The following is a 27,357-nucleotide window of genomic DNA, read 5'->3' as shown; positions in this document are numbered from 1 at the left end:
GCCCTGCCCGCACTGTCCCGCTGCGGTGCCGGGACATCATCTCCCCTCCACGGTGGTGGGACCATGAGCTGGCATCGCTCTCCGCATGGCACAGCACAGTGGGAGTGCTCATCCCACGGAGGGGATGGCTGGAGGTCTGGAAGTACTGGAGTAAGGTCCCCCACTTAACCTTAATTCTGATGCATGGGGCCATACAGTGTTATGACAGAGCCACTAATTACATGTTCATGTGATCTTTTTCAGATAATAACTCAAAGACATTTGATGAGCAGGTTCTCTAGTACACTTCCATAAATATCCCAAAGATGCTTTCTTCATTCTTTTTCTATTTTCATCTTCATTCAACAGGTTTTTGAGGCTGTGAACTGTTTCCTGTGATTTCAATGCAAGAAACTTGTTGATTTCTCTGAAGCCACCCATTAATTCTAAGGGAAAAACACTAAAATGATGTTTTATCTCTTACACCAAAGTCTGAAAGCCAAGAAATTTCAAACTTCACGAATTCTGTGGCACACAATACATGTCTTGGGCACTAAGCTGATAAAAGATTGAAAGGTGTTTTTAAGTTGCTGTGTTTCCTTATTTCCTCATTAAATAACACAGGCCTTATCTAGCTAGCTGGTTTCTCCTAAAAATGCTTGCAGAAGAAACAGCAAGAAGTGTCCTTGGAAAGGAACGTGTTCTCAGAGTGCTTTTAATTCCATATGTTTGCTTATTTTTCTTAATATTTAAGGCAAATGCCCAAGTTTTCTTGCTTTCCCTGAAGAAGCTCCCAGTTCCCATCCCAAAAAAACCTCCCAGGTGCTCTTCTTCAGCAAGCCAGAACAGAGAAAACTTGGCTTTTTTTGGTGGTTTGATGTTTTTTTGTAAGCTTCATCTATTAAGACTAAAATTTCTGGTCTTCTTCCCACAGCAGAAACCTGCCCATATGGGGTGGGGGGAGTGAAGGAGAACATCTCGGGGGGGACGGGACACAAACCCAGAGCAGCTGCGGGGTGGCGGCTCCAGCCCCGGGGGGGCTCCATCGGGCGTTCCGCTGCCTCCCCGCCCGGGAGAGACGGACGGGCCCTGCCCGGCGCGGGGGTGAGACCCCCGGGAGCGCCTCCCGGAGCGCGTCTGCAGGGCGCGGGGCGGCGGCAGCAGGGGGCAGCAGTGCCGGGCGCCCGGGCGGCCGCAGCCTCTGTCACCGGGCCCCCTCCCGGCTCCGGCTCCCCCGGCCCCCGACCCCGCCCCGCCCCCCCCCGCTCCCCCGACTCCTCCCCCCCGCCCCCCCCGGCTCCCCCCGCCCCCGACTCCGTCCTTGTCCCCCTCCTCCCCGTCCCCCTCCCGGCTCCCCCCACCGGCTTCCCCCGCCCCCGTCCCCCCCCAGCCCCGCCGAGCCGCCCCGGTCCCCGCCGCCAGCCGCCCGCAGCCGGAGCCGCGCACGGACATGTGAGTGGGGGGGCGGTGGGCTGGACCCCTCCAGGGCGAAGGGGCAGCGGTGCAGCTCCGCTGGCACGCAGGGCTGCGGAAGAGGGAATTCCCCGGCTGGTGGTTCCGTGAGCTCTGGGCAGGGAGCTTGTTTTGGAGGAACACGGAGAGTCCCGTTCCCCGGGGGGGATCTGCAGAATGAGGAAAAAGAAAGAAAAAAAATAAGTGCCAGCTTTTGGAGGAGAGAAACCAAGGCATGGCGGGGTCCAGGGCTGCCCGGGGGGCACTGGGGGATGGCTCCTCCGCAAACTGGGCTTGAGAGCCACAGACCCTCACCGCCCCCACCGGGCAAAGAGCTTCCGATCTAGCGGTGTCTAGAAACGATCCACCAGCCCAGGGCCAGAGGGAGCAGCGCCCCCCCCCCCCCCCCCCCCCCGCTCTGAGGGAGCAGCGCCCCACCCCCCCACCCCCCCCCCCCCAGCCTCTGAGGGACCAGGGAACTTGCCTGTGCCCCCTCAGATCGATGCCTCCCTTGGCTGGTGGCAGCACCTTGCTGGAAGCTGGCTGGTGCTGCTGGCTGCCATGTCAGCTGTCCTTCTCGCTCCTGGGCCACCCAAACCAGAAGGGGGACCTGCAGCAAGGCTCCCGTTAGGTAGTGCACAAGTCACCTGTGAAGTCTCCTCCGACTTTGGATGACCTAATTTTGTGCAATGTCATCGTTTACTTGCCATGTTCACAGGCACACTCTTCTGCTCGTGTGGGCCTTCCTTTTCTTTGGAGTCATCAATTCCAGTACAGTCCCAGGAAAGTTCTTTGGGGAGATCAGATCCCCTGGTTATCCCAAGCCGTATCCCAACAATAACATCAGCGTCTGGGACATCCATGTCCCAAAAGGCTATGTGGTGAAGCTGACCTTCATGTATTTTGACCTGGAGCCATCTGAGTCCTGCTTCTATGACTATGTTAAGGTACCTGCATAAACACTGGGGCTGAGGGGTGGCTGGAGATTGGAATTTGGTGGCCACCACACGCAGTGGGTCCTCATTCACCAGGCTTCCTCTCGTGCTTCCCACAAAGGGAAGGGAAGGAGTTAAAGAGAGAAATGGGAGGAGCAGGTACTGGCAGCTCATGGCTGAGTGACAGGGGTCCACAGGCAGGTGGCATCTTCTTGGGCAACTGTGATTTCCCCTTAACCTTGACAGATCAAAGCAGACAAGAGGAACTTGGGCCGATACTGTGGCCGGCTTGAGTCACCCACAGGCAATCACCCAGGAAGGAAGGAGTTTGTGTCTAAGGGGAACAGGATGCACCTGGCGTTTCACTCCGATTTCTCCAACGAAGAAAACGGCACGGTGATCCCCTACAGGGGCTTCCTGGCCTATTACCGAGCTGTGGGTGAGTAGGCAATACCCTCGGCATGCAAAAAGGTACCTGTGTGGCTCTAACCAATTTTTCTTCTTGTCAGACAAATAAAGAGAAGGTGTAAGCAAGGACATGGGTGTCTGTGTACTTTCAGTGAGTGGCAGTTTTAACACTTTCCTCCCCTTGTCCCTGCATCTCATATGTCCTCAGATCTTGATGAATGTGGCCCTAACTACGCTGCTGAGACAGAAGAAAGGCCTCGGTGCCAGCACTTTTGCCACAACTATGTGGGTGGCTACTTCTGTTCTTGCCGGGCTGGCTACCAGCTTCAGAGTGACCACCACTCCTGCAAAGGTAAACTGAAATTGGTAAAGATCAAAGAGTTCCAGGGAAGGAGCCCTGCAGCCAGGAAGGGTGGGAGAAGTGGCTTAGGGAGCAGACGGCAGGGCTGCAGAAGACATGGCTCCACAACGTGACCTCTGCTTTCTTCCTTTGCGCCAGTGGAGTGCAGCAGCCAGTTGTTCACAGAGGCAGCTGGGTACCTGAGCAGCCCGGAGTACCCCCAGCCTTACCCTGAGGACCTCCAGTGTAACTACAGCATCCGTCTGCAGAAGGGCCTGTCTGTCATCCTCAAGTTCTTGGATCCCTTTGAGATTGATGACCACCAGCAAGTCCACTGTCCTTATGACCAGCTCAAGGTACTGGAGACTGGCAAACTCCACTTCCAACCCCGCTGCCGGATCCAGACAGGAATTGTGGGGACACCACTCCTGGGATGAGAAATACAGGATCTGTACAAGGAGGGTGCCTGGCACAAAGGACTGAGCTCTTCCCCTGTCTTCCTCCCTCAGTGCACTTAATTACTGCTGTCCTGAGGTCAGAGGCTCTGGGTCACAGGCCGCTCTGAGGGAAGCCAAAAAAATCATCCCTCTTCCAGTTTTATCTCCCTTTGATTTAATCTCATGATTTGAAGGGGTCAATAGCTCTGTTTCCCCTGAGAAGGGGGACACAGAGCTTGTGGTCGGTCGGCCCCCTGCTCTCATCGGTCAGCAAGGGTGGGTCAGACCACCAGCCCTGCTCGCCATCACAGGCACTGTCGCACTTGGTCTGGACTGAGATATGGGTGCTGGGGCAGAGAGGCATTTGTGTTTCTGTCCCTGTGATACCTGTTCTCCTCATCAGATCCAAGCACGTGAGAGAGAGATTGGTGAATTCTGTGGCAAGGAGTCACCCGGCATCATTGAAACCAACAGCAATGAGGTGGACATACTCTTCCTCACTGATGAGTCGGGGTTCAGCCGTGGCTGGAAGATCCACTACACCTCGGAGAGTAAGCCATTTCTTCCCCAGAGGCTGCTACAGCCGATCTACGCCATTGGTTAATGCCGACTTACTTTGTCCCATTCTCTAACAGAAATACGGTGCCCGCAGCCTGTCCCACAGGATCAGTTCACCATCATCAGGGACCTTCAGCCTGTGTATCAATTTCAGGACTATTTCATCGTCAGCTGCAAGACTGGGTATAACCTGGTGGAGGTGAGACCCCTTCTCTGCTCCCTACAGCCATGCTCTGGCTGCTCTTCAGCCTGTGTAAGCCTCTCACCTGTCAGCAAAACTGTCTTCGGAGATTTCGCTCATGGCAACCTCTTGCAACTGCTGTTTATTCCTTGCTCCCGTCGGCTTTCTTCCAGTGGTTTCTCCCTTCCCAGCTCCCTTCCTTATGTAGTTACTGTCTCACAAAGCCTTGGTAGAAGATGAGAGACAAAGATCCCAAGAAACACTGGTAAACAAGACTGTCTCTTTGGAAGGATGTGAAATTGGATGTGAAGGAGATGCATCTGCCCCCCTTGCTATCCTGTTGCCAGGACTGGGTAGCACCCCAGACTCGCCGCGGTGCTGTGGTTGCTGGCTGCTGCTGCCGGTGCCTGCTGGGAAGGGTCTGTAGCCTGTGGCAAGCACAGGACAGAGGGAAGGCAGCAAAGGGAGAGGGCAGCAGCTGGAACAGACTGCAGAGGGGCACCTGTTGGACAGCAGCGAACAGAAGGGCAGACAGAACAATATTTTGATGTGGGGGAGGGAATGTAAGGCTCTGTACAACCAACAGAGGTGGTTTTCTCTCCCCCACAGGGGCACCGAAAGCTGCTGTCCTTTACGGCTGTCTGCCAGGCAGATGGAACATGGCACCAGTCCATGCCCCACTGTGAAAGTGAGTGAGCTGAGATGAGGGATTATGGCCCCTGCTGTGGCTTTCCCCCTCCGGGAACATGGGGACCTCAGTATCTATGAGTCAGTTTGGCTGTGGCCATAGAATCATGGATCTGCTGGTTGGAAGGACTTGTGGAGGTCCACTGTTGACTTTCATGACGTTTTTCCACTTGCAAAAGCTTAACCATTTCTCCTCCCTTACAGAAATGCATAAAATATCACTAAAAATTTGCTATAAAGTTGTAAGACCTAAAAGCAAAAGATCCCAGTCAGGGATCCATTTTGGAACAAGGTCTCTCTGCCTGCTGTACTGACTGGTCCTTCCCACCACGGGCACAGTCGCAGCTGCCCCTAACCCTGCAGGCAGTAAGGCTGGCTTTGGCTCATCTCGCTTTTCTTCTGCTTTTTTTTTGTTGTTTTTGTAGTTGTGAACTGTGGCGACCCTACACCCCTGAGCAACGGGGCATTCAGCTATGTCAACAAGCCTGCAGACAACACCTACCAGTCGGTGATCACATACCGATGCAATGAGCCATATTATCGCATTGTCACCAGAACAGGTGGCGGTGAGTCCTAACCCCACGTGGGCATTGAAATCCCTGTGCAAAAAGCTGTCCCAGATTCCCAGTTAGAGTCATCCCTGCTCCCCAGGCTCAGGGCTCATGCTCTCCTCCTGCAGAGGCTCTCCCATCTTTCCTTGGCGCTGCAGCACAGCTCCTGAGGCTTGTCACCCCAGCTATTCCCAACTCTGCTTCATTCCCAGAGTCCGTCACGCCCCTCCTACTCACTCTCCTTAACTTTTGCAGAAGGTCTTATTCTCTCACCTGTAGTCATGATTTGTTCTTCCCTAGTGGATTTCATTCTTTCACTGAAATTTGAGGCATGGTGGCTGGGAATCACCAAAACTCTGAAAACTCACCACACCAGCCCAAGTTGCTACAGATGCAAATAAACAAACTCACATTTCACTCCACTGTAATGCTGTTTACCTTTTGGAATATTGTTCAGCAGCAGAGACGTCTAAGGGCTAAATAACATACAGACAGAAAAACCTGTTTTCATGCAGCAGGTCAGAAAAATTAAGGCAACATTCAAACCCATTCACATGCCTTCCTTTTGCACCTGGAACATGATTTGATGGCACAGGAGCTTTGGTTACGGGAACAGCATAAGGAGTTTATGAATTCCTTGCCTTGGCTGCTCATTTAGACTCCAGAGAAAAAAATGTAGATTTTTAAGCTGAGTCAGTTCTTGACATGGTTGCCAGCATGGGCGTAGAGTTGTGCAGCATGCCTGAGAGGGGTGAGACGCTCCCTGGGTCCAGGAGCAAACAGCTAAGGAGTTCTTTAAGTTGGTAGTAACGTTGAATTTGATTATTCTTGTACCTGAGTTTAACTCCTTCATAAAGAGTCAGAGCTGAACCTCAACAGAAAAAAGTCAGGAGCAAGTAAATATCAGTACCAGCCACATTCTGGTGGTGAGTCATCATGATTTAGGCAATTTTGAAAGAGAACAGCAAACCCTTTATTGGAAGCATTTGCTACAGTGTAAGACAAATTGTATCTCAATTATTTTTAGTCACCAGCACAAACTTTCTATGAAAAGCGGGAATGCTGGAGGTAGGAGAGTCTCTGCTGAGAGGTGACAGGCAACTTCGCTGACCTGCAGTGTAGCCTCCGAAATAGATACTGAACACGTACAGTAATGGTCTCATCTTTTTTTCTGTTTCTGGAACAAACCACCTTGTCCAACTCTCTGCAAACTACAGAGACCAAAACCTTGGATTTAAAATCCACGTTCTTACTTCTTCTCTCCCTTCTTTGGGCTAATAAGAGCTCTGTAAGCATGTGAAGTCTTTGCTTCACTCAGATAACTCTTCAGGTTTTTCTTCTAGGGAAGCAATGCCTGAGCTTTACTGCTCCCCTGGAGCTGAGGTGCTCTGAGATGCACATGCTACCCCAGATGGAGATGTTCCAGACTATACCCCCGGTGGCTTTTCCTGGGAGAGGCTGTTTTGGGATGGAAGGACTGAGAGCAACATGTGGGATAGCTTGGAAAGAGGAACCCCTTGAAAATATTCTGTTGTGTTCTGTTCTTCTGTGCTGTCCTGTCCTATCCTATCCTATTCTTTCTTCCCACCCCATCCCTGGAGGCCTGGGTCTCATTCACTTCCTTCTCATCCTACAGACACATTCACCTGCTCTCCTGAGGGAACCTGGGTGGATCGAGATGGCCAGATGAAGATTCCTGCCTGTTTGCCAGGTCAGTAAAAAACTCTGACTTTGGTGCTTACTGGTCCATGCTTACAGTCAGCACAAAGCCAGGACAAAATGCAGGGAAGGGAATGAGGACAATGGTGTCAGTGAGGGAGGACAGGGAAATCTATCCAGGAAGGCAAAAATAAGGTGAAATCAAACCGTGGTGGTAGGAAGGAGAGAGACAAGCCAGGGCAACGGAGGGTGTCATCATCTCCTTGCGTTTCTTCACAGTGTGCGGGAAGCCGGTCAACCCCGTTACTGAAGTCCAGCGGATCTTGGGTGGCAAGTCGGCAAGGAGAGGCAACTTCCCTTGGCAGGCTCTGACTGGCATCCATGGGCGAGGGGGTGGCGCGCTCCTGGGCGACCGCTGGATCCTGACTGCCGCCCACACCATCTTCCCCAAAGGGGCTGGGGGGAGCAATGTCAGCCTGGAGCAGCTGGCAGAGGAGGCTAACATTTTCCTCGGCCACAACAAGGTAGAAGAGCTCCACAAGATGGGTAACCACCCTGTACGTAGGATCTTTATCCATCCAGATTACAACCCCAGTGATGAGTACAACTTCAATGGGGACATAGCCCTGCTGGAGCTGAAACACCCAGTGACCCTGGGCCCTACCGTACTGCCCATCTGTCTCCCAGATACCACCAACACCACGTTCTACGTGGATGGGCACATGGGCTACGTGAGCGGGTTTGGTGTGGAAAAAAATTTCATTTCAAATCATTTGAAGTATGTGAGCCTGCCAGCTGTTGCTCGAGAGGAGTGTCAGAGGTGGCTGGACAGTAAGAAGGGACATGTACCTATGGTTTTCTCTGAGAACATGTTCTGTGCTGGCTTCCTCAGAGACAAGCGAGACACCTGCCAGGGGGACAGTGGGAGTGTCTACACGGTGCTAGATGCAGAAAGTGGTCGCTGGGTGGCTACTGGTATTGTTTCTTGGGGTATCGGCTGTGCTGAAGGTTATGGCTTCTACACCAAGATCCTCAACTACTTGGACTGGATCAAAGGGATAGCAGGGGAGGACAGGCTCTAGACACTGCTCTGTCCTGCTAGCTGAAGAATCACCAACAACATGTAAATTTCCAGACACAGAAAATCGTATCTAAAGCTTTGGATGATGTACCAAAAGCTTTCCAAACACACAGACTATGTCTGAAAGCCACCACACTGTTTGATAAATTTTTGGTGGCACCATCAAAACTTACCAAAGCTGTTGTACCACTGGCGGCCTGTGGGATGCCTCTGAGGACGCTCTCGTTCTTCCAGATCTTATTACTGGATGAAGCCTTAATAATATCATGAAATCTCAGGACAGCAAACCTATTCTTGTTTGAAGCGCTCACGATACCATCAGACTGCTGCAATCTACTGCTGTACTCTGTGGTGTGGGAGGGCTGCAGGGCAGCAGACTTTCCTGAAGGATGTGGTTCTTTGTGCCGAGTACAGCATACATATGCCCATTGGCATCAGTGAGATTCTACAAATATTAAAATCATTGCTGGAGAAACCAGGTGTGCTGTGGTTTTCTGTCTTTGCTTTTAGCAACTAGTAAACATTCCCCATCACTGAAAGTAACCTATGGAGTTTATACAGGGATTGCTTTACCTGCCACTAAAACATTTCCAGTTCTTTAACGGCACGTGGCATTTAGTTACCTGTCACAAAACTACCATTAGATTACCTGGTCTGAGACTCCAGGTGGCTTCAACGGAGGCAAAAATAAGTTGTCTGTGTGATGCCACATTCAAAAGACAGGGAAGACGACAACCAGTCTCATGGAGAAAAGAGCCCAGGAACCGTTACTGATCAGAATTTGGGGATGAATTTTTTTATACTCTACAAAATAAGGCCCTGACTGCAGGACAGCAGCTCTGAAATGATGCCAACTCAGAGAGAAGGTGACACCTCTTGTGTTGTGGGTATTCTCTGGAGTTCTTGACTAGTTTTGCTGCTGCAGAACAGCCTGCCTTTTTCTTATGAGTCATTGAGAGAACTGAGGTCTGCGACGGCCTGGCAGGAACTCGGGGGGGCAAGGTCATAGCTGCCTTCTCGCACTGTTTTCTGTGAGATCCAGCTGTGGATCTCCTCAGGTGTCAGTATGTCTCATTTGCTTTTGAGATAACATATCCTGGGGAGCGAGCTGCACATCTGATACAAGTTCACCCATGATCTTCAGGGTTGGAATTCTGTTGATCTTTCCCATTTGTGTGGGCAAGAGAAGAGCAGGAGAGGCAACAGGAGCATGGTAAAACAAGGTGCCCAGTTGTACAGGAGCAATGGATAAAACCTGGTCTGGGGGAGGGAAGGGAGGTTGCAGAATATGCAGCTGGGGGAGTATTCCAGGTGAAGAACAGGGAATTTCTGAGATGTTCAGTGAGTACAGGTGACAAGGACAGAAAAATACCCAACTCTTCAGTCCTTGTAAAAATTGAGAAAAATTACAGAGAAGGCATCTTAAAGGATCTCCTACTTTGCAGGAGACTAGGAAACTTCAGGAAACCAAGGCATGGAGAACAGATGATTTGCCTCAAAACCCCAGTGGAACCTGTGACCCCCCTAGGAACAGCAATCCCAGCTAAGTGAGTTGCTTTCCTGTCTCCTGCTCTTCGACCATTGGGCCACATTTCTGTTTCTCTTCTCCTCGGCTGTCCTGAATTGATTTCAGCAGTTTGCCTTCCCTTGCTTTTGAGAAAGACTGGAGTTCATCAGCAGGTTGGTGAGTAATCACACGATGCTGCTTGCTTGAGTGGCTTTGTGGGCAGAGGAGTTGAGGAAATGTCTTACCTTAGTTTGAAGGTCACTTTTCAGAACTTAAAATGGATTAATTTTCCCCAAATCATACTTTGTTGAGCTGTTCCTACTGCTGAAGTATCCATCACATAGCCAAGGCAGAAGCTTCCTAATAGCCAGACACAGCAGGCTGTAAGACTTCTAGTGGCTTTCGCTCATGATTACCCCAGATGTTTGGCTTTGTCTGTATAATTTGTAAAATTCTAATACATACTGTGAAGCTATAAAAAATTGTCACCCTGGCACCACTGCATCGTTGTTTCTTTGCCAGTATGCAGTCACCTCTTTGCCCAAGAGGGACACGAGCTAAATTTGCAGCCGGGACTGGATACCAGGGCTGGACACCTGCCTTTGGCGCTCCATGAGGATGCCAGGAAAGCTGGGATGAGTCCACCTACTTAGCCACAAGAAGGGATGACTATAAAACTTCATACAAGATTCAAGCTTGACACATACAGATATAAAAGTAAAAAGCATTCAGTGTCCTGTGGGTCCAGTTCCTCAGGAATGTGGTGTAAGATCCTTGGTTACCAGCCCAATGACAAAATAACCTTTTGCTGGTTACTCAAACCTGAAGGTGCTCACACTGAGTGTGGGAATCTGTGGAATCTCCCAAGAGCTGCACACCTCCTCCTCCTCACCATTTCCCCGACTCTCAGAAAAACTTCGGCTGGAAGAGGAGGTCTCTAGTCCAACGCACTGCTGACAGCAGTACTTCAGAGCTTCAGGGCCTTGTCTGGGCAAGTTATGAAGATTCCCAGGGACAGAGATCCCGCAGTGTTATGGTACTTGTTCCAGTTTTGACCCCCACCCTGGGAAAAATCCCAACTGAAAATTCCACGATTGCAATTCACGTCTGCTGCCTTTTGTCCTGTCACCAGAGCCTTGCCCTGTGTACTCCCCAGCCCTCCTTTAGGTGTCTGACAGCAGCTAGATCCCCATCTTGGCTTCCTCCTTTTCCAGCTGAACAAACCCAGCTTCCTCCGTCTCTCACCATATGCCACCTGCGCCAGTTCACTGACCACCTCAGCGGAAGGACAGCTGATCCAGGACTTTCTGGAGCAGGAGACACCACTAACACATATCAGGTAATCTTCTTTCACAACGCTACCTTGCCTAAATCAAGCAAGATTTATTTCTTATCTAACACAATAAAGTTTGGAAAATAAAGCCCTGAGGACAGGGGAATGAAAGGATTTTGAAGATGTCTCTTCTGCTCAGCTTGACTCAGAAGCCAGAAATCCTCATTGCTGGTCACGGTTGGTCAATGAGATGCAATCGTTTCAGAACAGCTTCATGAAGATTTAGGTAGAACAAGTTACAGCTTGACAAAAACTGGCAGCGTAGTGAATCAAAATGTGATTAGACCCTTGGTTGAGGGAGTTTCAGGGAGAACTAGGTCTGGACCGAGAAGAAGAAAGGTAGCACATACACAGCAGCACATTGCACAAAAGGCAATTTGGACATTCTTTAATGCTGTTAGAGATTCTGAACAATACAGGAAACACATAAATCCAAACCCAGGCTCTGAACCTACCCTGGGAACCAACAATTATTCTCTCTTATTTTCATTGAAATCTCCCTGTCAGGTGGGGCATTGCTAGGTCTTCTCCAGGTGGGAAATAATGGGATAGAAAAATATGGGAAGAAGCGGAAGGAGCCTGCACTCAGCACAGACACAATGTGTTCCATCCACCGAGTGAGCAGGACCACAGCCAGCCTGAGCACGTAACCATCGTGTTCAGGAAGGGTGACCGCACTGAAAGGAGAAAGAGCTAATCCTGCCAAGTTTATTCATCCTCATGCTGGCTCATTGTCTCTGCAATCCAGTCCAAATAACGCACTACCTTAGTGTAAAGACCAAAGGTACCACAACGTGGTCCCCAGGAGATTAGCCCGGCCACATAGTACCGTCTGTCATCAAGAGGATCTTGGATAGCGTAGGCTCCGCCACTGTCCCCCTTGCAGCTGTCCTTGCCCCCACCAGCACAGATCATATTGTCGGTGAATCGGTACGCACTGGAATCGGCAGAGCCCTCTGGTTTCACAGATCGGCACTTATCCATGCCCACCACGGGAATCAGTGCCTTCCACAGATAGATGGGCAGCCTTCCCTTCTCCCTCTGGCCCCAGCCAGCAATGTAGCCCAGCGTCCCCTCCTCCAGCTCGTACTCGGGTGATTTACCAGGAAGGCAGAGGGGCGAGATGTTTGGGCCCATCCTCACAGGATCCCTCAGCTTCAGTAGCGCAATATCATTATCAAAATCGGTCCTGGTGTCAGTGGGCTGATTCTTCCAGCCCGGGTGGATGAATGAGGCCTCTGCGATCAGCCGCTGGCCCTCCCGGCGCAGAGATTCTCCAGCGATATTGATTGCCCCGGCGTACATGTCGGGCCTGTCGTACCCCTCCAGCACATGAGCTGCAGTCATTACCCATCGCTCAGAGATTAACACACCGCCTCCTCTTGGGTAATTGAAATACACCTGCCAGGGAAAGTTGCCCTTTTCTGCAAGGGTGCCTCCAATGATCTTTGCTTTCTCCTTAATGGGATTGCTAGGCACCCCACACACTGGAAAGAAAAGAAAAAAAAGAGGAACCAGATGGGATAATTCGCAGTTACAAACAGGGGCTCTCTGGTACCAACCTGCCGAGTTGCAAACCAGGGGTTCTTTGGTACTGCTAAAAAGCCCATACCCGTCCCTCCTGCGCCTGCTAAATCATTTTTGATTCTGAGTAACCAATGTTTATATTCCATGTCATAGAATTTGCAACTATTATTTAGAGAGAAATTAAAGAAAATTCGAGCAAAACTACTACCAACGTTCGATTTAGGCTAAAAATACTCATTTTCAAATTCTTGTTCTGGAAAGGGGTTGTCACCCCGCCAGTGCTGGGTATGTCAATTTTCACAATTTAACTGCATTCTAGTTAGCATTTTTCCTTTGCTGAATTATAGCCTGTAGGTGAAGTGATTGTCTTTGGAAAAAATATTTAAGTTCTTAGAAACACGATGCTGGTCTTTAAAAATTTATCTTTTTTTTTGTGAACTCCAGATAGTGTGAGGTTATGTGTTGTTTTAACCATTGTTTTACCATTTTTTCTCTCTATTCTTTTAGAATGTAAAATCTTAAGCAGTGGGTCAATGGAGATCTTGTCTGTGGGTCTATCTCTGTGCAGAGATGCTCCCTGCTCTTTGGCCAAGGTGTTCTGTAATGTTTTGCAGAATGTGGGCACTAAGGGCATAAATGCAGCTGGCCGTTCTGCTGTAGCTAGGAAATCAATTTCTTATCACATTGCCTTGTTTACATTGAGCCCTTAGTCACAGAGTCACAGATTAAGGAACTATAGCCAGTAGGTAGTCATAGAAAGATTTAGGCTGGAAGGTACCTCTCGATGGCTCCAGCTCCACCTGCTCGTCCCTAACTGCCCTTCCCCTGCTCTGCCCAGGTTGCTCAGAAGCTTTCACACCTGAGTTCTGACCATCTCCAAGGGTGGTGATTAGCTAGCCTCTCTGGACACCAGTTCCAGTGCTGGGGTGGGTGGGGGAATGGGATATTTTTCCTTAAATGTAGCCAGAATTTTGTTTCTGCCCATTGCCTGTCACTGTCTTTTGCTGCTGCGTCCTGTCGAGAAGAGTCTGGCTTCATGTTCTTGCATTCATGTCCTGCCTCCCAGGCAGTAAATTCTGAGCTGTATCCCACAATTTGCCTTTTGCACTGTGCACTTGCACAGTCCGAGCAGTCAGCTGAGCTGGCCCTTCAGAGGCTCTGTCACCTTCAGCTGTGTCTTGTGCTTTGCCCACGATGGTTTGGGGGTTTGGAGTAATGAATAGGCATCATTACGATTAGCCCTAAGCACGATGCCTCTTCAAAGAGGGTAAGGTGGACAGCGTGCAGAATACATAGGATCTAAAATTCTCTCTTTCAGCTGGAAGTTAAGACCCAGCCATAACTACCAGCAGTCAGGAGCAGGAGCAGTGCCTACTAGCTTCCCTCCTCAGTGTCCCCCAAAACCACAAAGAGAGGGTGCGAAGGTCCTTGACAGGGATCTTGCTTGAGCCTTCAGACATAGTAAGTGTAGCTGAAGGACACATTAAACCATAAGGGTTTAGGCTGTGACTTCCAGTGAGCAGTGAAAGACCTTTCCCTGTAGTGCTGCGTCTGTAGTGCCCAGCGGGCAGCTGAGCACTGCCCACAGCAGAGGTCTGATGAGAAGCTACATCTCCCAGTGCAGTTTGGGAGGGACTCAAGACAGAGAGGTCCATCATTGCCAGACACCTCTTTTGACCTGTCAGTCTTTTTGCTACCTGTGATGCAGACAGAGATCTAAAGCACTGAACAACTTGAGAATGCACACACTTGAAGGTGGGGAACCTGGTGTGGAAACACACAGCGGTACTTGAAGAGGTCCTGTCATACCAGCTGTCTTATTACGTTGCCCACTTTTGTTTCCAGTTTCTTTTCTGCTGCCTCATCTGACCCTCCTTTGGGGCCCCCAGCTTTTAGAAATACCCTGTCCAATGTGATTCAAACAACATAGGATGGATCAACTGCACTTTCAGGCTTAAATATTTAAAAACAGAGAGGTGAAAGAAGCAGTGGTCTTTATATGCCGCGTGTACATGTACACAGTTTTTGGTAGTACCTGGGACACATTTTGGTAGCTTTGTTCCCATGTCTTCGTTGACCCATTCTCCACTGGCTGAGCACTGATACACCGCTTGGAAAACACAAGAAAAAAAGAGTGCCATAAGGATACAACCAGGATGAAGAGGGGGGTAAGCAGCATTACTGTATAAGATGATGTATTAACCTTCTCATTCCCAGAGCAAGCACAGCTTGGTAAACATTGCTGAGATCTCCCTCCAAGTACACAACCCCACAAGGACGCTTCTGCCCCTGTTTTGGAGGGACCTCATCTAACAGATTTCTTGAGTCCTTTACTTCTCCAGCGGAACTGTGCACTAGATGTGACAAAAGTCTCTATGGTTCACACACCAGGCAAACGGAGAGAGGACTTGCTAATGCATTTAGGTCAACAGCCCAAGTGCTGACATTATTAGAGTGTATTAAACACAAAGGCAACGCAAATCAACTGCCTGCCACCCCACACCAATACGAGTTTTTTTCCCAGTCTTGACATGATGGAATATAATCCCAGCCCCATGATGATGCCAGCACCATTTCTCAGGCCTTTGCTCAAAGAAGCATGTCTGTGTAGCAGAGGCAATGCTCACCATCCTCCTTGTCTTTTAGGGTATAGTAAGGAGCATCACACTGATACCGGAAAGCAGCTTTGTACAGAGGCTCGTGAAGCTCGGAGACGTACACGGCTTGGGCATTGTCAATAGGAGTGGGATCACCGCAGTTGACAGCTGTAGAGAAGAAACAAAACCAATGAAATATAATCAAAGAGGCATTCTCACCTAACAATATGATTATTGTGTGAGGAGGAACCACTCAGCTACTCTGGTCCCTGTATGGTCATCAGTGCTCACATCCTCTGTCCTTTCAGCCTGCTCACATCCCAGTCCTTCAGCGTTCTCCTTGTCTGGAGATACAGTGGATCTAGAGCCTAAAGGCTCTGCTTCCAGTCTGCTTCCCACAGTACAGAGACAGGTCACTTACGAACACAGCGGAGATGGGAGTTGCTCCATTCGCCATTTTCCTGACAGCTGGAGTGAAAAGTCACGACGCTGTCTCGTTGCTAGGGAAAAGAACACGGGATCTATGTGAGCCACTGGCCATGAAATGTGTCTGACACAGGCACTCCAGCGGAGGGTCCTCAGAACGCTCCCGTGGCTGGAAGAAGTTTCCACTTACTACAGCTGTGGTGAAAACTTCTGAGTCCCCACAGGTGCTCAGGGCACCTGATGTGAAATGGCATCAGGAGGCTGCTGAGGGGGCCACAGGGGATATATGCTGGTTTATGTAACTTACCCTCACAATTTCATAGCCTTCCACGCAGGTCACCTTCACACTGTCCTTGAAGACGTACTTGTCCTTCTGCGGCTCAAGAACAGAGTTCGGAATGATGCTCGGGGGACAGGTTATGGCTTTGAAGAGATAGGTGGAATTCAGTGATTAACTGCTTCAAGATTTGCTCTCCTTCCAGCTCCCAAATTCTTTCTCCCCAGTGATTACTTTCCCTCTGGAATACGTGAACGGGCATCTCTGTTTACTCAAAACCAGCTGGTGTCAACAAGTCAACCTGCTCTTGTACCATGAATCTGACCCGGGACAAACCTTCTCCTTAACTCAGCACCAGAGGGAACGTTTTCCCAAGTATTTACTCACAATCCTCATAGTAGCGTATTTTCCAGCCTTTGTGCTGTGTTTTGTGGTCTGTCTGGAAGATTATGTCAAGAACGTTGCTCCTAGTTTTGATTTCAGGAGGACCTGAGAATTTGCTGCCACAATAGGGACCAAAACGCTGCTTTCCAGAGACAAACTGGGAAAATAACAAACCAGAAGAAATGAGAAATATCAAATGTATTCAGTGAGAGTGAGTCAAATATATATTCAATATATACATATTCAAATGTATTCCCAAGAACTTCAAAAGGCAACGTGGTTAGAAAGAACATGAAGCGGTCAGAGTGTCTTCTGAATATGAGAAGACTGAGGGGAGATCCAGAGCATCCCGACTCCCTCCCCAAGCCCCACACCTACTGTCAAGCTGTCGTGGCAACTCCCTGTGGGGTCGGCTGGTTCCAGGTCGAAGTCCCCACTATGTATGGTCAACGCCACGAAGTAGCCCGGCCTCAGAGCCACCCGGTACTCACACCGCGAGTTCTCTGGGTACTGGTTGGGGTAGTTGGGGCTGGCAATCTCCCCTGATGGCTCCGTGAAGACATTCCCGCTGCAGTTCACTGGGATTAAGGAAGGAACACAGGTAGGATTCAGAAGGGAAATGGTATGAAGCCCACAGGCTTTCCCTCTTCCACCACATCTCCAGTCTCCTCAGACACCTGCACTAACCATGCCATTGACATGGCATCTCCCCAAGGAACTGAAGCCAGGGCTGATCTCTATCCAATCACCCAGGGACCTGAACTTCTAGTGGCCTTTCCTTTTACCTTCCACCTGTGATTCAAGCCCCCTTCCCTCACGCCCGGGTCCTCATACGACACTCCTTTCAACATGCACCATCTGTGACTTTGCCATTTTTTGATTCAAGCCAAGCAGCCCCTGGGCCATTTTTGTCTCTTGATTGAACTGCCCTGTTTTGTCAGAGATTAAAAGACTCACAGCAGTACGCTAAGAAGGGTCTCCATCACAGTCTTTAAAGAACCTCATTTAGTAGTTTCTTAAACAAAAAATAATGTTAAGAATATGTTAGTAGAAATTCCCCAAATCAGGCCTACTGCCAGTTCAGATTTGCACTGGGACAGTTTTTCCCCCAAATATACCTGCCACAACTGGCTGAGAAGGTTGATAGAGCAGGTCTTCCGTGCACAGTATCTCACTTGGCCTAAATTAGCTCTTACTGTTGAGCACAGCTAATGTAGATCTCTTACCTCCACATGTTTTCTCATCCTCATAGAGGAAATAATCCGGTGGACAGGTACAGAAGTAACCTCCAATATAATTATTACAGTAATGACTGCAAGGTTCCTCCACAAAATCCGTGCACTCATCCAAGTCTGCAAGCATGAAAAGATGAATCAGCCAAGATTAGGAGAAGGCTCTAGGGGCAGGAGGAAGGTGAGAAAGTGAAGCAAGCACTGGTGGACAACAAGGAAAAGGCATCTCTAAGACAGCATTTATACTGGCTGTATTGGAAAGCAGTCCTGTCTGCTGGGATCCCTTTTAAATCAGACATTCTTGTAAGGCAAACCCTTCTGTCAGCTTTCCTCCTCACCTAGCCTGGACACTACAAAGATTCAGAGGAGGCTGGTTTAACCTTACCCACTGCAACGTAGTAGGCTGCAAAACCAGTGAAACGCTCCTCATTGGAAAAGTCTGATTGGAAGCGCATGGTGAGTGTGTTGTAAGGGACATGAAATTCCTCCACAATTGAAGAGCCAGGGGTACGAGGTTTCTTCCGCCCACAAAGCACACCTTCAACTTCGTCACCAGACAGGATCTGCAAAACAATGCAGAGTGGTCTTACGTCATTACTGGAAGGTGCGTAATTACCAACAACTTGAGTCTTTCAAGTAATAGGTGGCTAGCCAAAGGCTCCTAAATTGCACGCATTTCTCACAATGCTTGGGCAGATCTCCCCGGGTGCAGCTATGTCACACGCTAGCAGGACAGACCCAGGCTTCTGCCCAGCTGGCCAAGAGCAGAAGACAGCCAGCTAAGGTGTAGCTGAACGGAGCCCCCAGACAACCAGTTTTGTGACATTTGTAAGACACTTGAGGAGCGTTCCCTCCTACAGACTTCCTAGCTGTGAAGTAGCTGTCTTAATTTCTCAGATACAAATTAATCCAGAAAGTGCTCTGTTAACATCCTTCCCTGCCCACTTGTACAAAAAAAATCAACAGCATGGTTCAAAACGGCAAAACCCACCACTGAGGGTCTGACAGGTTCATCAGTTTGTTGCAAAAGGCCACGTGTTATGGCAGCTCCAGCAGAGCACATCTACCCTACCATCCCACCTTGGTTCTTCTCCAAGGTCCCCTTCTGGCACTGCACCGGCTCGCACAGCCCCTTTTCACACTGAGCTATTGCGGGAGAGGGTGGTGTTGCTTCTGTCTGTTTGTGTGGAAACACCCGATCTTTTGTGCCCTGTGGGACAACGTGGAGCAGAGCTAGTGGGCCTCTACATTTTAAGAAGTCTGTGGTTCACAGATCATAGAAAACTGCGGTGCAATGCAGCACAGCACTTCACGGGAGTGCCTGCTACCACATGCAGATCTCTTGATTGTTTTTAACCTTCATCATTTCCAATCAGTTTCTGATTGCATTAAATCACCTATGTCCACTCACGGATTAATTCTGAACAATTTCAGGGACAGAAAAGCAATGCCCTAAGGAAATGGCCTTTATTCATTGGCCTTGCAACAGGGAGGTGTCGGTGAAGGCTGAGAAGGCTTTCCCTATGGGTATAGGCGAGACATGGGGAGCAGGCATAGATGGGGCACTCAGTTGGCAGACAATGCTCGCGTGGTTACGGGGCAAACTCAGATCAATTTAGTGACCACTGGTGCAGACACATGCAGTCATTTGGGCTTCCTGGAGCTCAGAAAAGCAAGAAAGTGTCTATCTCCTCTTCCAGTCCTGAGCTTTGTACACAGCTTTGATGTTCTGTGCTCTAACCCGCCTTCTTGTCTTTTTCTCACTTGAGGACAAGGACAGTACCTTTACAAAGTCATATTCACAGTTCTGCGATGGTTCGAGATCCATATGTGTGAAATAAAGGCGAATGCCGAATCCCAGAGGGACCTGGATTTCCCAGGATTCCTGCACATCATTAGGATACACCTGAGGATAATTGGGTGACAAGATCTCACCGTACATGGAGGCTGCATCAGCCCAGGTTGGGAGGCAGAGGAAGACAAGGTACCTGGGAAAAGAGGAAGGAAGACACCATGGCAGCAGCCTGCTCTGCCCGCCTGAGCACACCGTCAGTGGAAACACCAGCCCTGGGCTGCACGCAGCTGCCGGCTTTAGCATTCTAATGAGCAATGCTGTAGCTGTCTGGAGCTTATCTTTCTCCCTTTCACACAGAAAGAGTACAACCTCAGTCTTGCCCTCCACTCCTCTCCAGCTCTCTAAGAGCTGGTAGTGCTGCAGGAGTTGAAGACAAGGGTCTTAAGTGCTATTCCCTACTTCACTGCCTTGTTCTGAAGGCTGCTTGGGCTATAGATACATTCAGATTTGAGAATCAGTACAGTACTACAGGAAAAACACCTAATTTATAACATGAAATCATTACTAAACCTGAGTTCCCGTTGGAGATTCAATAACTCACCACATCTGGAAAAAGCAGATCTTCCTTTCTGAAAACTTTCACCAATTGGACTTTGGAGTTATGGTCTGAGACAAAAAACAGCATGATTGATTAATGTCGCCTGTGCTTCTGTGTGTCTGCTGGGCAGGTCAAAGACCCCAGGCCTCAGCTTGTGGAGGACACATCAATATTTTGCCTCAAAAGCATGTTTATATCCCTGTTCCCTCTTGCATAGGCAACCCCAAGCATCAAGAAGGGATGCTAGGTCCACACTGACAAAACGAAGAGGTGATCTCCACCTTGGTGCTCCTGGCACTCGGGTTCCCCCCCTTCGGACCATCGGTGTCTCCAAACACCGTGCTGAGGCACCTCCCGCCCGGGGCACCCAGTCCGCTCTTCCCAGCACCTCCAGAATTACCTTCCCAGCACCTCCAGAATTACAGGGCTGGGGAGCGGCTTGTCCTGACTCTTCCAGCTGTCAGACTGCGCCGCTCAGAAATATCTTCCTGTCTCATTTCTAACGCTTGCAATATTTACCTTCTCTCCCTAGTTCGTGTCTGCTTGCCTCCTCTCTTCCCTTCTCTTTCTTTCTCTTTTTCTCCCCGCGCCGCGCCCCGGGCTGAGGCTGGCCGCGCTCCGGTCCGCAGCCCCGCAGCTCCCTCTGCGGGCGGCCGCCGCTCCCAGACCCCGGCCCGGCAGGGACGCTCGCCTGGCCGGCTCCCGGCAGGGAGGGCAATTTCCAGAACAAGTTGCACAATCCTGTTGGCTCAGGCTGCGCAGATATGGTCTGTATTAGGGATTTTCGGGAAATCAGATGACTTTTGGGAAAAGGGAGGGGAACAGCACTTTCGGCTGCCTCTCCTTTCTTCCTCTTCCCCCTCACTTTTAAAAGTTAGGAACAAAATCCAAAGGGTGTAGAAAGGGGAGAGTCCCCGTGAGGACTGGTCCAATGATTTTGCATGGAGAAAACCTGTTGGCTCACCCCATCCAGAGTCCCGTTTGCTGAAGCCCACTCTGTTCCTGCAGCCTGGTGGCCGTAGGGCTGCTGCTGCTCCTCACCTGATGCTGCAGAGACTCTTTTTTAGGGAACAAAAAAAGAAAGGAAATGATAGTGGCCTATCCGATGTGCCACTCCAAGGCTACCAGCAGGAGTAAGAGTGCATTGCTTTGCTGGGTTTTGTTATGGCAACAACTCCTGTAAGTAAAAATTTGACTAAGAACTCGTAACTACCTCTTTATTTACCAAGTGAACTTCATGTAAGAGCAACTGTTCATCAGACTTAGCCCTGGAGCAACTTGAGATCTAAGACCCTTACGGAAAGGAGTTTCAAGGCTTATGCCGAGTAGGACCCTTAATCCAGCCAGGGCCCACAAGCTACAACCAAAATACCACCATACAAGCTAAAAGACCTGTCACTAACACGCTAGAAACCGCCCCCCCCCTCCTCCTCACAAACCAGCTGCACTGGGACTGGGCTATAAATGAAAATGCAAAACTCCATTACAAGCCCTACCCTTTACAATCAGTGCTGCACCATCCAGAGCTTGTTTCAGCAGGAAAAGGATGATTCAAGTTTCAACAGGCCATAGGCAAAGTGTGTTAGCAAAGCCCAGCTGAAAGCCTCCTTTATACTGTCAAGGGAGAGAAACACCTACAGATGAATCATCGCTGACTTCATTGTAGTCAGGATAAAGGTTCTACTTGAAGAACATGCCTAGTCTGTTTTCTTTGTCAAACTGAGAATGGACAGTGAAAGAAAACAGCATGACATTCAACTTCTGATGTCTCTTGGGATAACAGCTTGATGTTTCTAACCAGAATTTTGAAAACCAGGAAAAGAGTGATGAAAGATACACAACAAATCATGTGGAGATGTCTTCTCCTCCAAACTGGGCAAACCAAAGACCCTGCCAGTGACTACTGAAGTCACAATCATATTCTAAAATGGGCATGGCAGAAGTAAAATGAGTGTGGGCTGATATAATACACGTCATTTCATCACAAGGAAATTGTATATTTTCATATAAACCCTACTCAACTTGTCTGTAGCAGTGGTAAATTAGTATGTGTGTGAATATTAATAATTCTGTAGAAATATAGCTATTAATTAAGAAAAAGATTGCTGAAGTTAGTTAAATAAGAAAGTAGCTGCATTTTATCTGGGCACATATCTGCATAATGCTAACTATTTCTGCAGAAGACCGATGACACTGATGTATATGTTTACACAGAATACACATACAGCATTTGATTGCATTTGCCTAGGTCTGTATTGTTTTTACAATTCATAAGATGAAACAGCTAGGTAATATATTTTACAATTCACTGAAACTATGTCAGAAGTTGTATTAAAGTAATAATTTAAAAGAGGCAAAATCATGCCATTAAGGTTAATAAATGATAATGTTAAGTTTGCCAATGCAATGTAATTCTCCTCAGAGGCACATGCGTTCTCTTAAATTCCTAAATTACATGACCACAGACTACTTTTCCCAAATTGCATAAGACAAATCTTGTCTTGAGATGACTCAGAGTTGCATAGCTGTAACCTTTCCACCAGATGTTATGAGAAGCAATAGTCTTCCAGCTTTCATAAAATCACCATCTAAAACAGGCTTGACTGGCTTGTCTTCCCCCAGGAAGTTGGAAGGAAAAAAAAGCTTTTCCCAAGTTCTTAAGAAAAGCTACATTTCCCCATCTGGAAACACTGAGTCATAAAACAAAGGGAGCAAATATCAAAAGAGAAAATATCACATTAGCTAGGTGAAATCCATCAGCAGGCAGTCAAGGTGGTGTAAGCAGCAAGTGACATAACCTTGATCTACCAAGACCTTGACAGCAATGTGCCTGTTTCCCATCCTACCAGAATAAGAGGATTGGGTGGGTTTCTTGCACGCCGCACTCCCCTGCCTTCCCCTGTCACCCAGGCCGGTTTTGTTGCCAGGGATTAAATCCAGAGCCTTGGGTCAGCCCCAGGAAAAGCCGCCCATGTGCTGGATCCGAATGTTCGGTATAACCTGCTGACTTCCACCTCTGTGTCCTGCACAAGGGCGATTTTCACCAGAGTCTGTTCAGCTCTTTTACTCCCTCCAGCATCAAGTCTGAATGAATGCAAAGCTCCCACAGCCTCCCAGCAAAACCTGGGGATCAGGACCATTCTGCTCCATACACTATACCACACCGGCATGCCTGCTGCCTCCTGGACTCCCTTCCCCCCCAGCCCGGTGTAGCTCCAGGCGGGACTGTCGAGCGCGGGTGATGCACAGTGTTCCTGCAGCGAGGAGCCCACAGCCTTTTCCCTGTGGGCGAGGGGCTCTGACTACAGGTACCCCACTGCAGGATAACTGCTGTGCATTCTGCCCTGACCTTCCTCGGGACGTCCATCCCCACCGCACATGTGGGTGGCTTCACGGCGGCTGAAGAAGAGTGGTTTAGTGTTCACCTATTACAGCAAAGCGTTTCTCAACACTTTGGCTTGTTTTAAACCACAAGTGTGGTGGCAGAGCAGCTGCTGTGGGAGGAAACGTGACATTTCTGCAGAAGGACCAGGGGACTGCAATGAGCATGGCTCCATGGCCCGCTCAGCCTGTAGGTAGGGTCGGGGTCCCCAGCCTGTTACCCCAGCCTGAAGCTAACAGCGGAGCCCCCCTCACCTGCTGCAGCCGGTCCTGGGGGCTGCCCTGCCCACCCCTCCCAGCAACAATACGGGTCTCAGCAAGTGCCCTGTGTGCTGGTCACACTGTGCCCGAGGTCACCTGCAGGGGACACAAACTGCAGCTCCCCAGTTCTGTGGAGAGGAGCCAGGGAACGGAGCCAGTGATGTCTGAGACAGGCTCTGGCATCACATCTATTTGTGCAATAATTCCACCACCAAAGAAGTGAGTTGTTTTCAAGCATGCCACTCCCTCCCCATCTCAGACATCCACCGAGTCCCAATTTCTTCAACTGTCTCTGGTTTGTCACTCACCTGCTCCTGATTTTTTTCCCTACTGGCCCCAAGGCCTCCTATTCTTCCTTCTAATGAAAACTTACTTTCAAGTTATTCCAAGCAGTCATCCTTTTCCCTCCATGCTCCATCTCTTGCTAGTGGTTATTTCTTTCTCCACCCTCTCTGTGCTCTTTCCTTGCTCTGTGCTCTTTCCTTGACACAGTGATTCTCTGCTACAGACTTCAGCCAGATTTAATTTTATTCTAACTCTTGCTTTTCCAGAATTTTCCTCCTCCCAGTCAGTGTTCCACTCTAAACTGCAGTCCCATCCTCTCTCCAGACGGTCACCTTGCCCCTGTAGAACAGTAGCCTGCTCCTCTCCCATGGCCACTTCAACCAGGATAGGGTCTTGTGCCTGCCTGGGAGAAGAGGCACTGGCAAGACAGGGCACAAGATTCCTGTTTCAGTTCCTCAGTCCGGAGGAAATGGTCCTGGGAGGAAAGTCCTGTGACTTGAAGAACGATGTGGGGCCTTGGGCAGCAGTGATCTGTGGGAAAGCTGTGAGAACCACTCGAATACAGTCAATACAATGAATTTGCAGAAGCTTCAGCAGCTACATTCCCATGTTGCCACACTGAGCTAATGCAAACTTCAAGTTTCACACTAATACCCGTGTAATGTCATGAAACCACCATATAGCTCCAGGACCTCAAATAAAGATTTTTTTGTTACACCACCTCCTCCCAAGCATAGCACTGCCCTGGTTATTAAAAATAATCATACTGAAAAATAACTGCACTCATCGTGATCTGAGTCTCAAAAACAGCCACTATGCTCTGACCCAAAGTGGCTGTCTAGCATTTAATCTAAACAGGTCAAATATAGCAACATTTCAAGCAACTGAAAACAGAATCTGGCAATGGAAACTGTTAGGCAACCTCAGGAGCAGATGCTGCTTCTGAAACCCTTCTCTGACAATAGTAAATTACAGAATGAAAGAAGTAAAAGTTCGTACACATGATGTTTCACTATACCTGTAGCTAACTGATCATAAGTGTATTTAAATACTACAGGATTTTTCAAATTTATTTTACAAACAGTCGACATTTCAAATAAGTTAATCTTTGCACAAAAGGAATGTGTCATGGGTTTGTTTCCTGAGCTATTCCAGAACACAAAGGACCTAGACCAGAATTTTGTCCAGCATACAGCCTCTAACTCTCCCTATTTCTGCAGCCTCAGGTCAGAGCTGTGGAAGGACTGCTGGAGGTCTACAGGATGACACCATTTGAGAGAGACAGCGGTCCAAAGCCATATTTGCTGCTACAAACATGGCCTCCAAAACCAGATGGAGCACCTTGACTTTTCAAAAGCAGGAGAAGTCTGCGTCTGACAGGGGTCTACTGGGCAGGAGATGCACCAGCGCACATGGAAAGCTAAGCCCAGTGCTGTAAGCCTTTGTGGCAATCCCAACGGAGTACCAGTGGCCACAGCAACAGTGGCATCATTGGTGCCAGGTTACAGTCCGACCTTCAAAGCAAGACCACTGTCCACAGAGTCTAATCCAGGTATGATCTAAATTTTTATAGAAAGGGGATGAGAAGTGAAGGGGAAGGATGAGGGAAGGGGAAGCCAGATGTGGAGGTTTAAGGAAGGAGGAAAGTGTATGGTGTATTTCCCTGGTATATTCTCCCGTTTTTGGCTATCTAAAAGAGACTGACTGAGCCAGAAGTTGTATCTGTATCTTACTGTTTACATGTCCTCAGTGGACATGAATGTTGCCATCACTTTCTTAACTGGTTCATGGACTTGCAACAAAATGCTAACAATGATCCCCTGTCAGACCACAGCATAGTCAAGCAGGATAGAGACTTTAACAGAAGTGTTAAATCTGTGGGATAATTTCATTGTATCAAACACGGGAGGAAACTTGATTATGGAGTGGATTCCTCCAGCGGTGATGCTAGAAGGCCTCTGTCTCCAGCCTGGTTCTCTGTTTTCATGAAACTTTTACAAGCATAGCAATTTGAGATGCCCATTCCTTGTCAAACATGACTGGGGGAGGGATGGAGGGTCAGCACACTCACATGCACTTCATTTACTTGGGAAACTGCCCTAAACACCAGAAACACCCAATTAAACATGGAAATGAGAGATTGATATTCAGTCAGTCCTTGGACTTCGCAAAAAGTTTGGCAGTGACCAGTCAGGGTGAACCAATACTGTAATGTATTTGTAAAGTCTAGCCTGATGGTGGCAGCTATCCAGGAGGGTTTTTAAACCCCTTCTAACTGTCTGGGCCTGGCACTCTGCACCTTACGCTGCCTTCAGGGGACTTCTGGAGGTCAAGGCCAAGATCTCCCCTTCTTCGTGTGCTTCCTTACTGCACCAATTACTCTTCAATTCCATTTTTCTCACTTGCTGTGAGCCTTGGGGTCTTACCCAGTCATCTTCTGAACATCTCCAGGGCTGGAGATCTCCCGGCCTCTCAAAGCACCTGCTCCTATGGTGAACCATCCTTCTGTCCAGGTAGCATTTCCTTTGTGGCAGCTTGAGACCATTGCTTCTTGCTGTTTCACTGTGGACCTCTGATGTGACTGGCTCAGTTCTTCCTGATCCCCACGTTAAGCCACACATTATGTCGGGTGCATTTCCTTTTCTGAACTTTGTAAGGTTTCTGTCAAACCATTCCTTCTTTCTTTTAATTCCTTATCTGCTCTCTGCACTCTCTCTGTCTTCTGCTGTGCTGCCCAATGTGCAGTTAAACTGCTCTTTGAAAGAGTATTTCCTCTTCCTTGCCTGGATCTGTGCTTTTGCCACTGTGGGGCAGGGAAAGGAAGACAGAAATAAAAACATATAATTTAAAGTGAAACCCATGCCCACCAAGGCCTGCCCCAGCAGGTGAGCCTACTCCACAGCCGCACTGTAACCTCATGGTCAGAGCTGCACCTAAGGCAGAGTAATCCTATGTGCCAGCACCGCCTGGGAGACAACAGGCTAAGGAGCAGCTCAGCAGAAAACATCCTGGGGATCCTGGCACACCAGCCTGTGATGCACCTCTGTGGCAGTGAAAGCTAACAGCACGCTGGGTGGCACAAATGACAGCACAGTCAACAGAAGGGGAGGAGTGATTATCTCCCTCTGCATGGCACAGATAAAGTTGGTTTTGGTATGCTGTGCCCATTACGGGCTCACCAGTGCAAGAGGTGTGAACAGAATGGACAGAGCCCAGTGGAGGACCACTGGATAGGTAACTAGGGCATTGATACTGAGGAATCTGGATTTGTTTGGCCTGTGAAAAGAGAAGGGCAAGGTGAGGCAACGTTTTTAGCCTGGTCTCCTAAGTAAATGAGGTCTACGTGGGCATGTTGCCCCTCAGTCCCTCTCCCAGACTTAACAAGAAATGGAATCTAATTAAAGTGCTACTGCCTAAAAGGTAGTTATAAAGAGGATGGAGTCAGACCCTTCCCAGGACGAGGCAATGCGCATGTGACAACAGAGG

General features: G+C 49.0%; 2 protein-coding genes across 5 annotated transcripts; one reads left to right on the top strand and one right to left on the bottom strand.

Moving 5' to 3' along the window:
• The first annotated feature begins 1,320 nt into the window (after positions 1–1,320).
• On the top strand, positions 1,321–8,743 carry C1R (complement C1r). Its single transcript, XM_013297595.3, has 11 exons — positions 1,321–1,431; positions 2,150–2,378; positions 2,613–2,805; positions 2,983–3,126; positions 3,274–3,470; positions 3,955–4,102; positions 4,187–4,308; positions 4,900–4,978; positions 5,403–5,543; positions 7,165–7,239; positions 7,467–8,743. Coding segments are annotated over exons 1-11 (2,133 nt in total). The 5' UTR covers positions 1,321–1,429; the 3' UTR covers positions 8,270–8,743.
• A 2,737-nt stretch (positions 8,744–11,480) lies between these two features.
• C1S (complement C1s) lies at positions 11,481–20,641 on the bottom strand. 4 transcript variants are annotated; one of them, XM_027783790.2, is made up of 12 exons: positions 20,464–20,641; positions 19,948–20,012; positions 19,293–19,539; positions 17,937–18,114; positions 17,546–17,671; positions 16,698–16,897; positions 16,323–16,476; positions 15,966–16,081; positions 15,654–15,732; positions 15,263–15,400; positions 14,671–14,745; positions 11,481–12,595 (listed from the first exon to the last, which is right to left on the bottom strand). In XM_027783790.2, exons 2-12 carry the CDS (start codon positions 19,950–19,952, stop codon positions 11,817–11,819), a joined length of 2,097 nt encoding a protein of 698 aa, XP_027639591.1. In that variant the 5' UTR covers positions 19,953–20,012; positions 20,464–20,641; the 3' UTR covers positions 11,481–11,816. The 4 variants fall into 4 exon arrangements, with proteins under 4 accessions (XP_027639591.1, XP_027639593.1, XP_005235425.2 ...); XM_027783792.2 differs by having other exon boundaries at positions 19,487–19,539; positions 20,464–20,634; XM_005235368.3 differs by having other exon boundaries at positions 19,335–19,539; positions 20,464–20,633.
• Positions 20,642–27,357: the final 6,716 nt, after the last annotated feature.

Source organism: Falco peregrinus, chromosome 6, assembly GCF_023634155.1.
Source record: "Falco peregrinus isolate bFalPer1 chromosome 6, bFalPer1.pri, whole genome shotgun sequence".
In the NCBI taxonomy this organism is placed as follows: domain Eukaryota; kingdom Metazoa; phylum Chordata; class Aves; order Falconiformes; family Falconidae; genus Falco; species Falco peregrinus.
This window is presented reverse-complemented; position numbering and strand designations above follow the sequence as displayed.

What these genes read in the sequence shown, in the direction of transcription:
- C1S (XM_027783790.2), bottom strand. An exon ending in AGCCTACTACGTTGCAGTGG is followed by an intron (nt 17,672 to 17,936) that starts GTAAGGTTAAAC and finishes TCATGCTTGCAG; the next exon opens with ACTTGGATGAGTGCACGGAT. An exon ending in CCTAAAAGACAAGGAGGATG is followed by an intron (nt 14,746 to 15,262) that starts GTGAGCATTGCC and finishes GTGTTTTCCAAG; the next exon opens with CGGTGTATCAGTGCTCAGCC.
- C1R (XM_013297595.3), top strand. An exon ending in CTGGGTATAACCTGGTGGAG is followed by an intron (nt 4,309 to 4,899) that starts GTGAGACCCCTT and finishes TCTCCCCCACAG; the next exon opens with GGGCACCGAAAGCTGCTGTC. An exon ending in GATTCCTGCCTGTTTGCCAG is followed by an intron (nt 7,240 to 7,466) that starts GTCAGTAAAAAA and finishes GTTTCTTCACAG; the next exon opens with TGTGCGGGAAGCCGGTCAAC.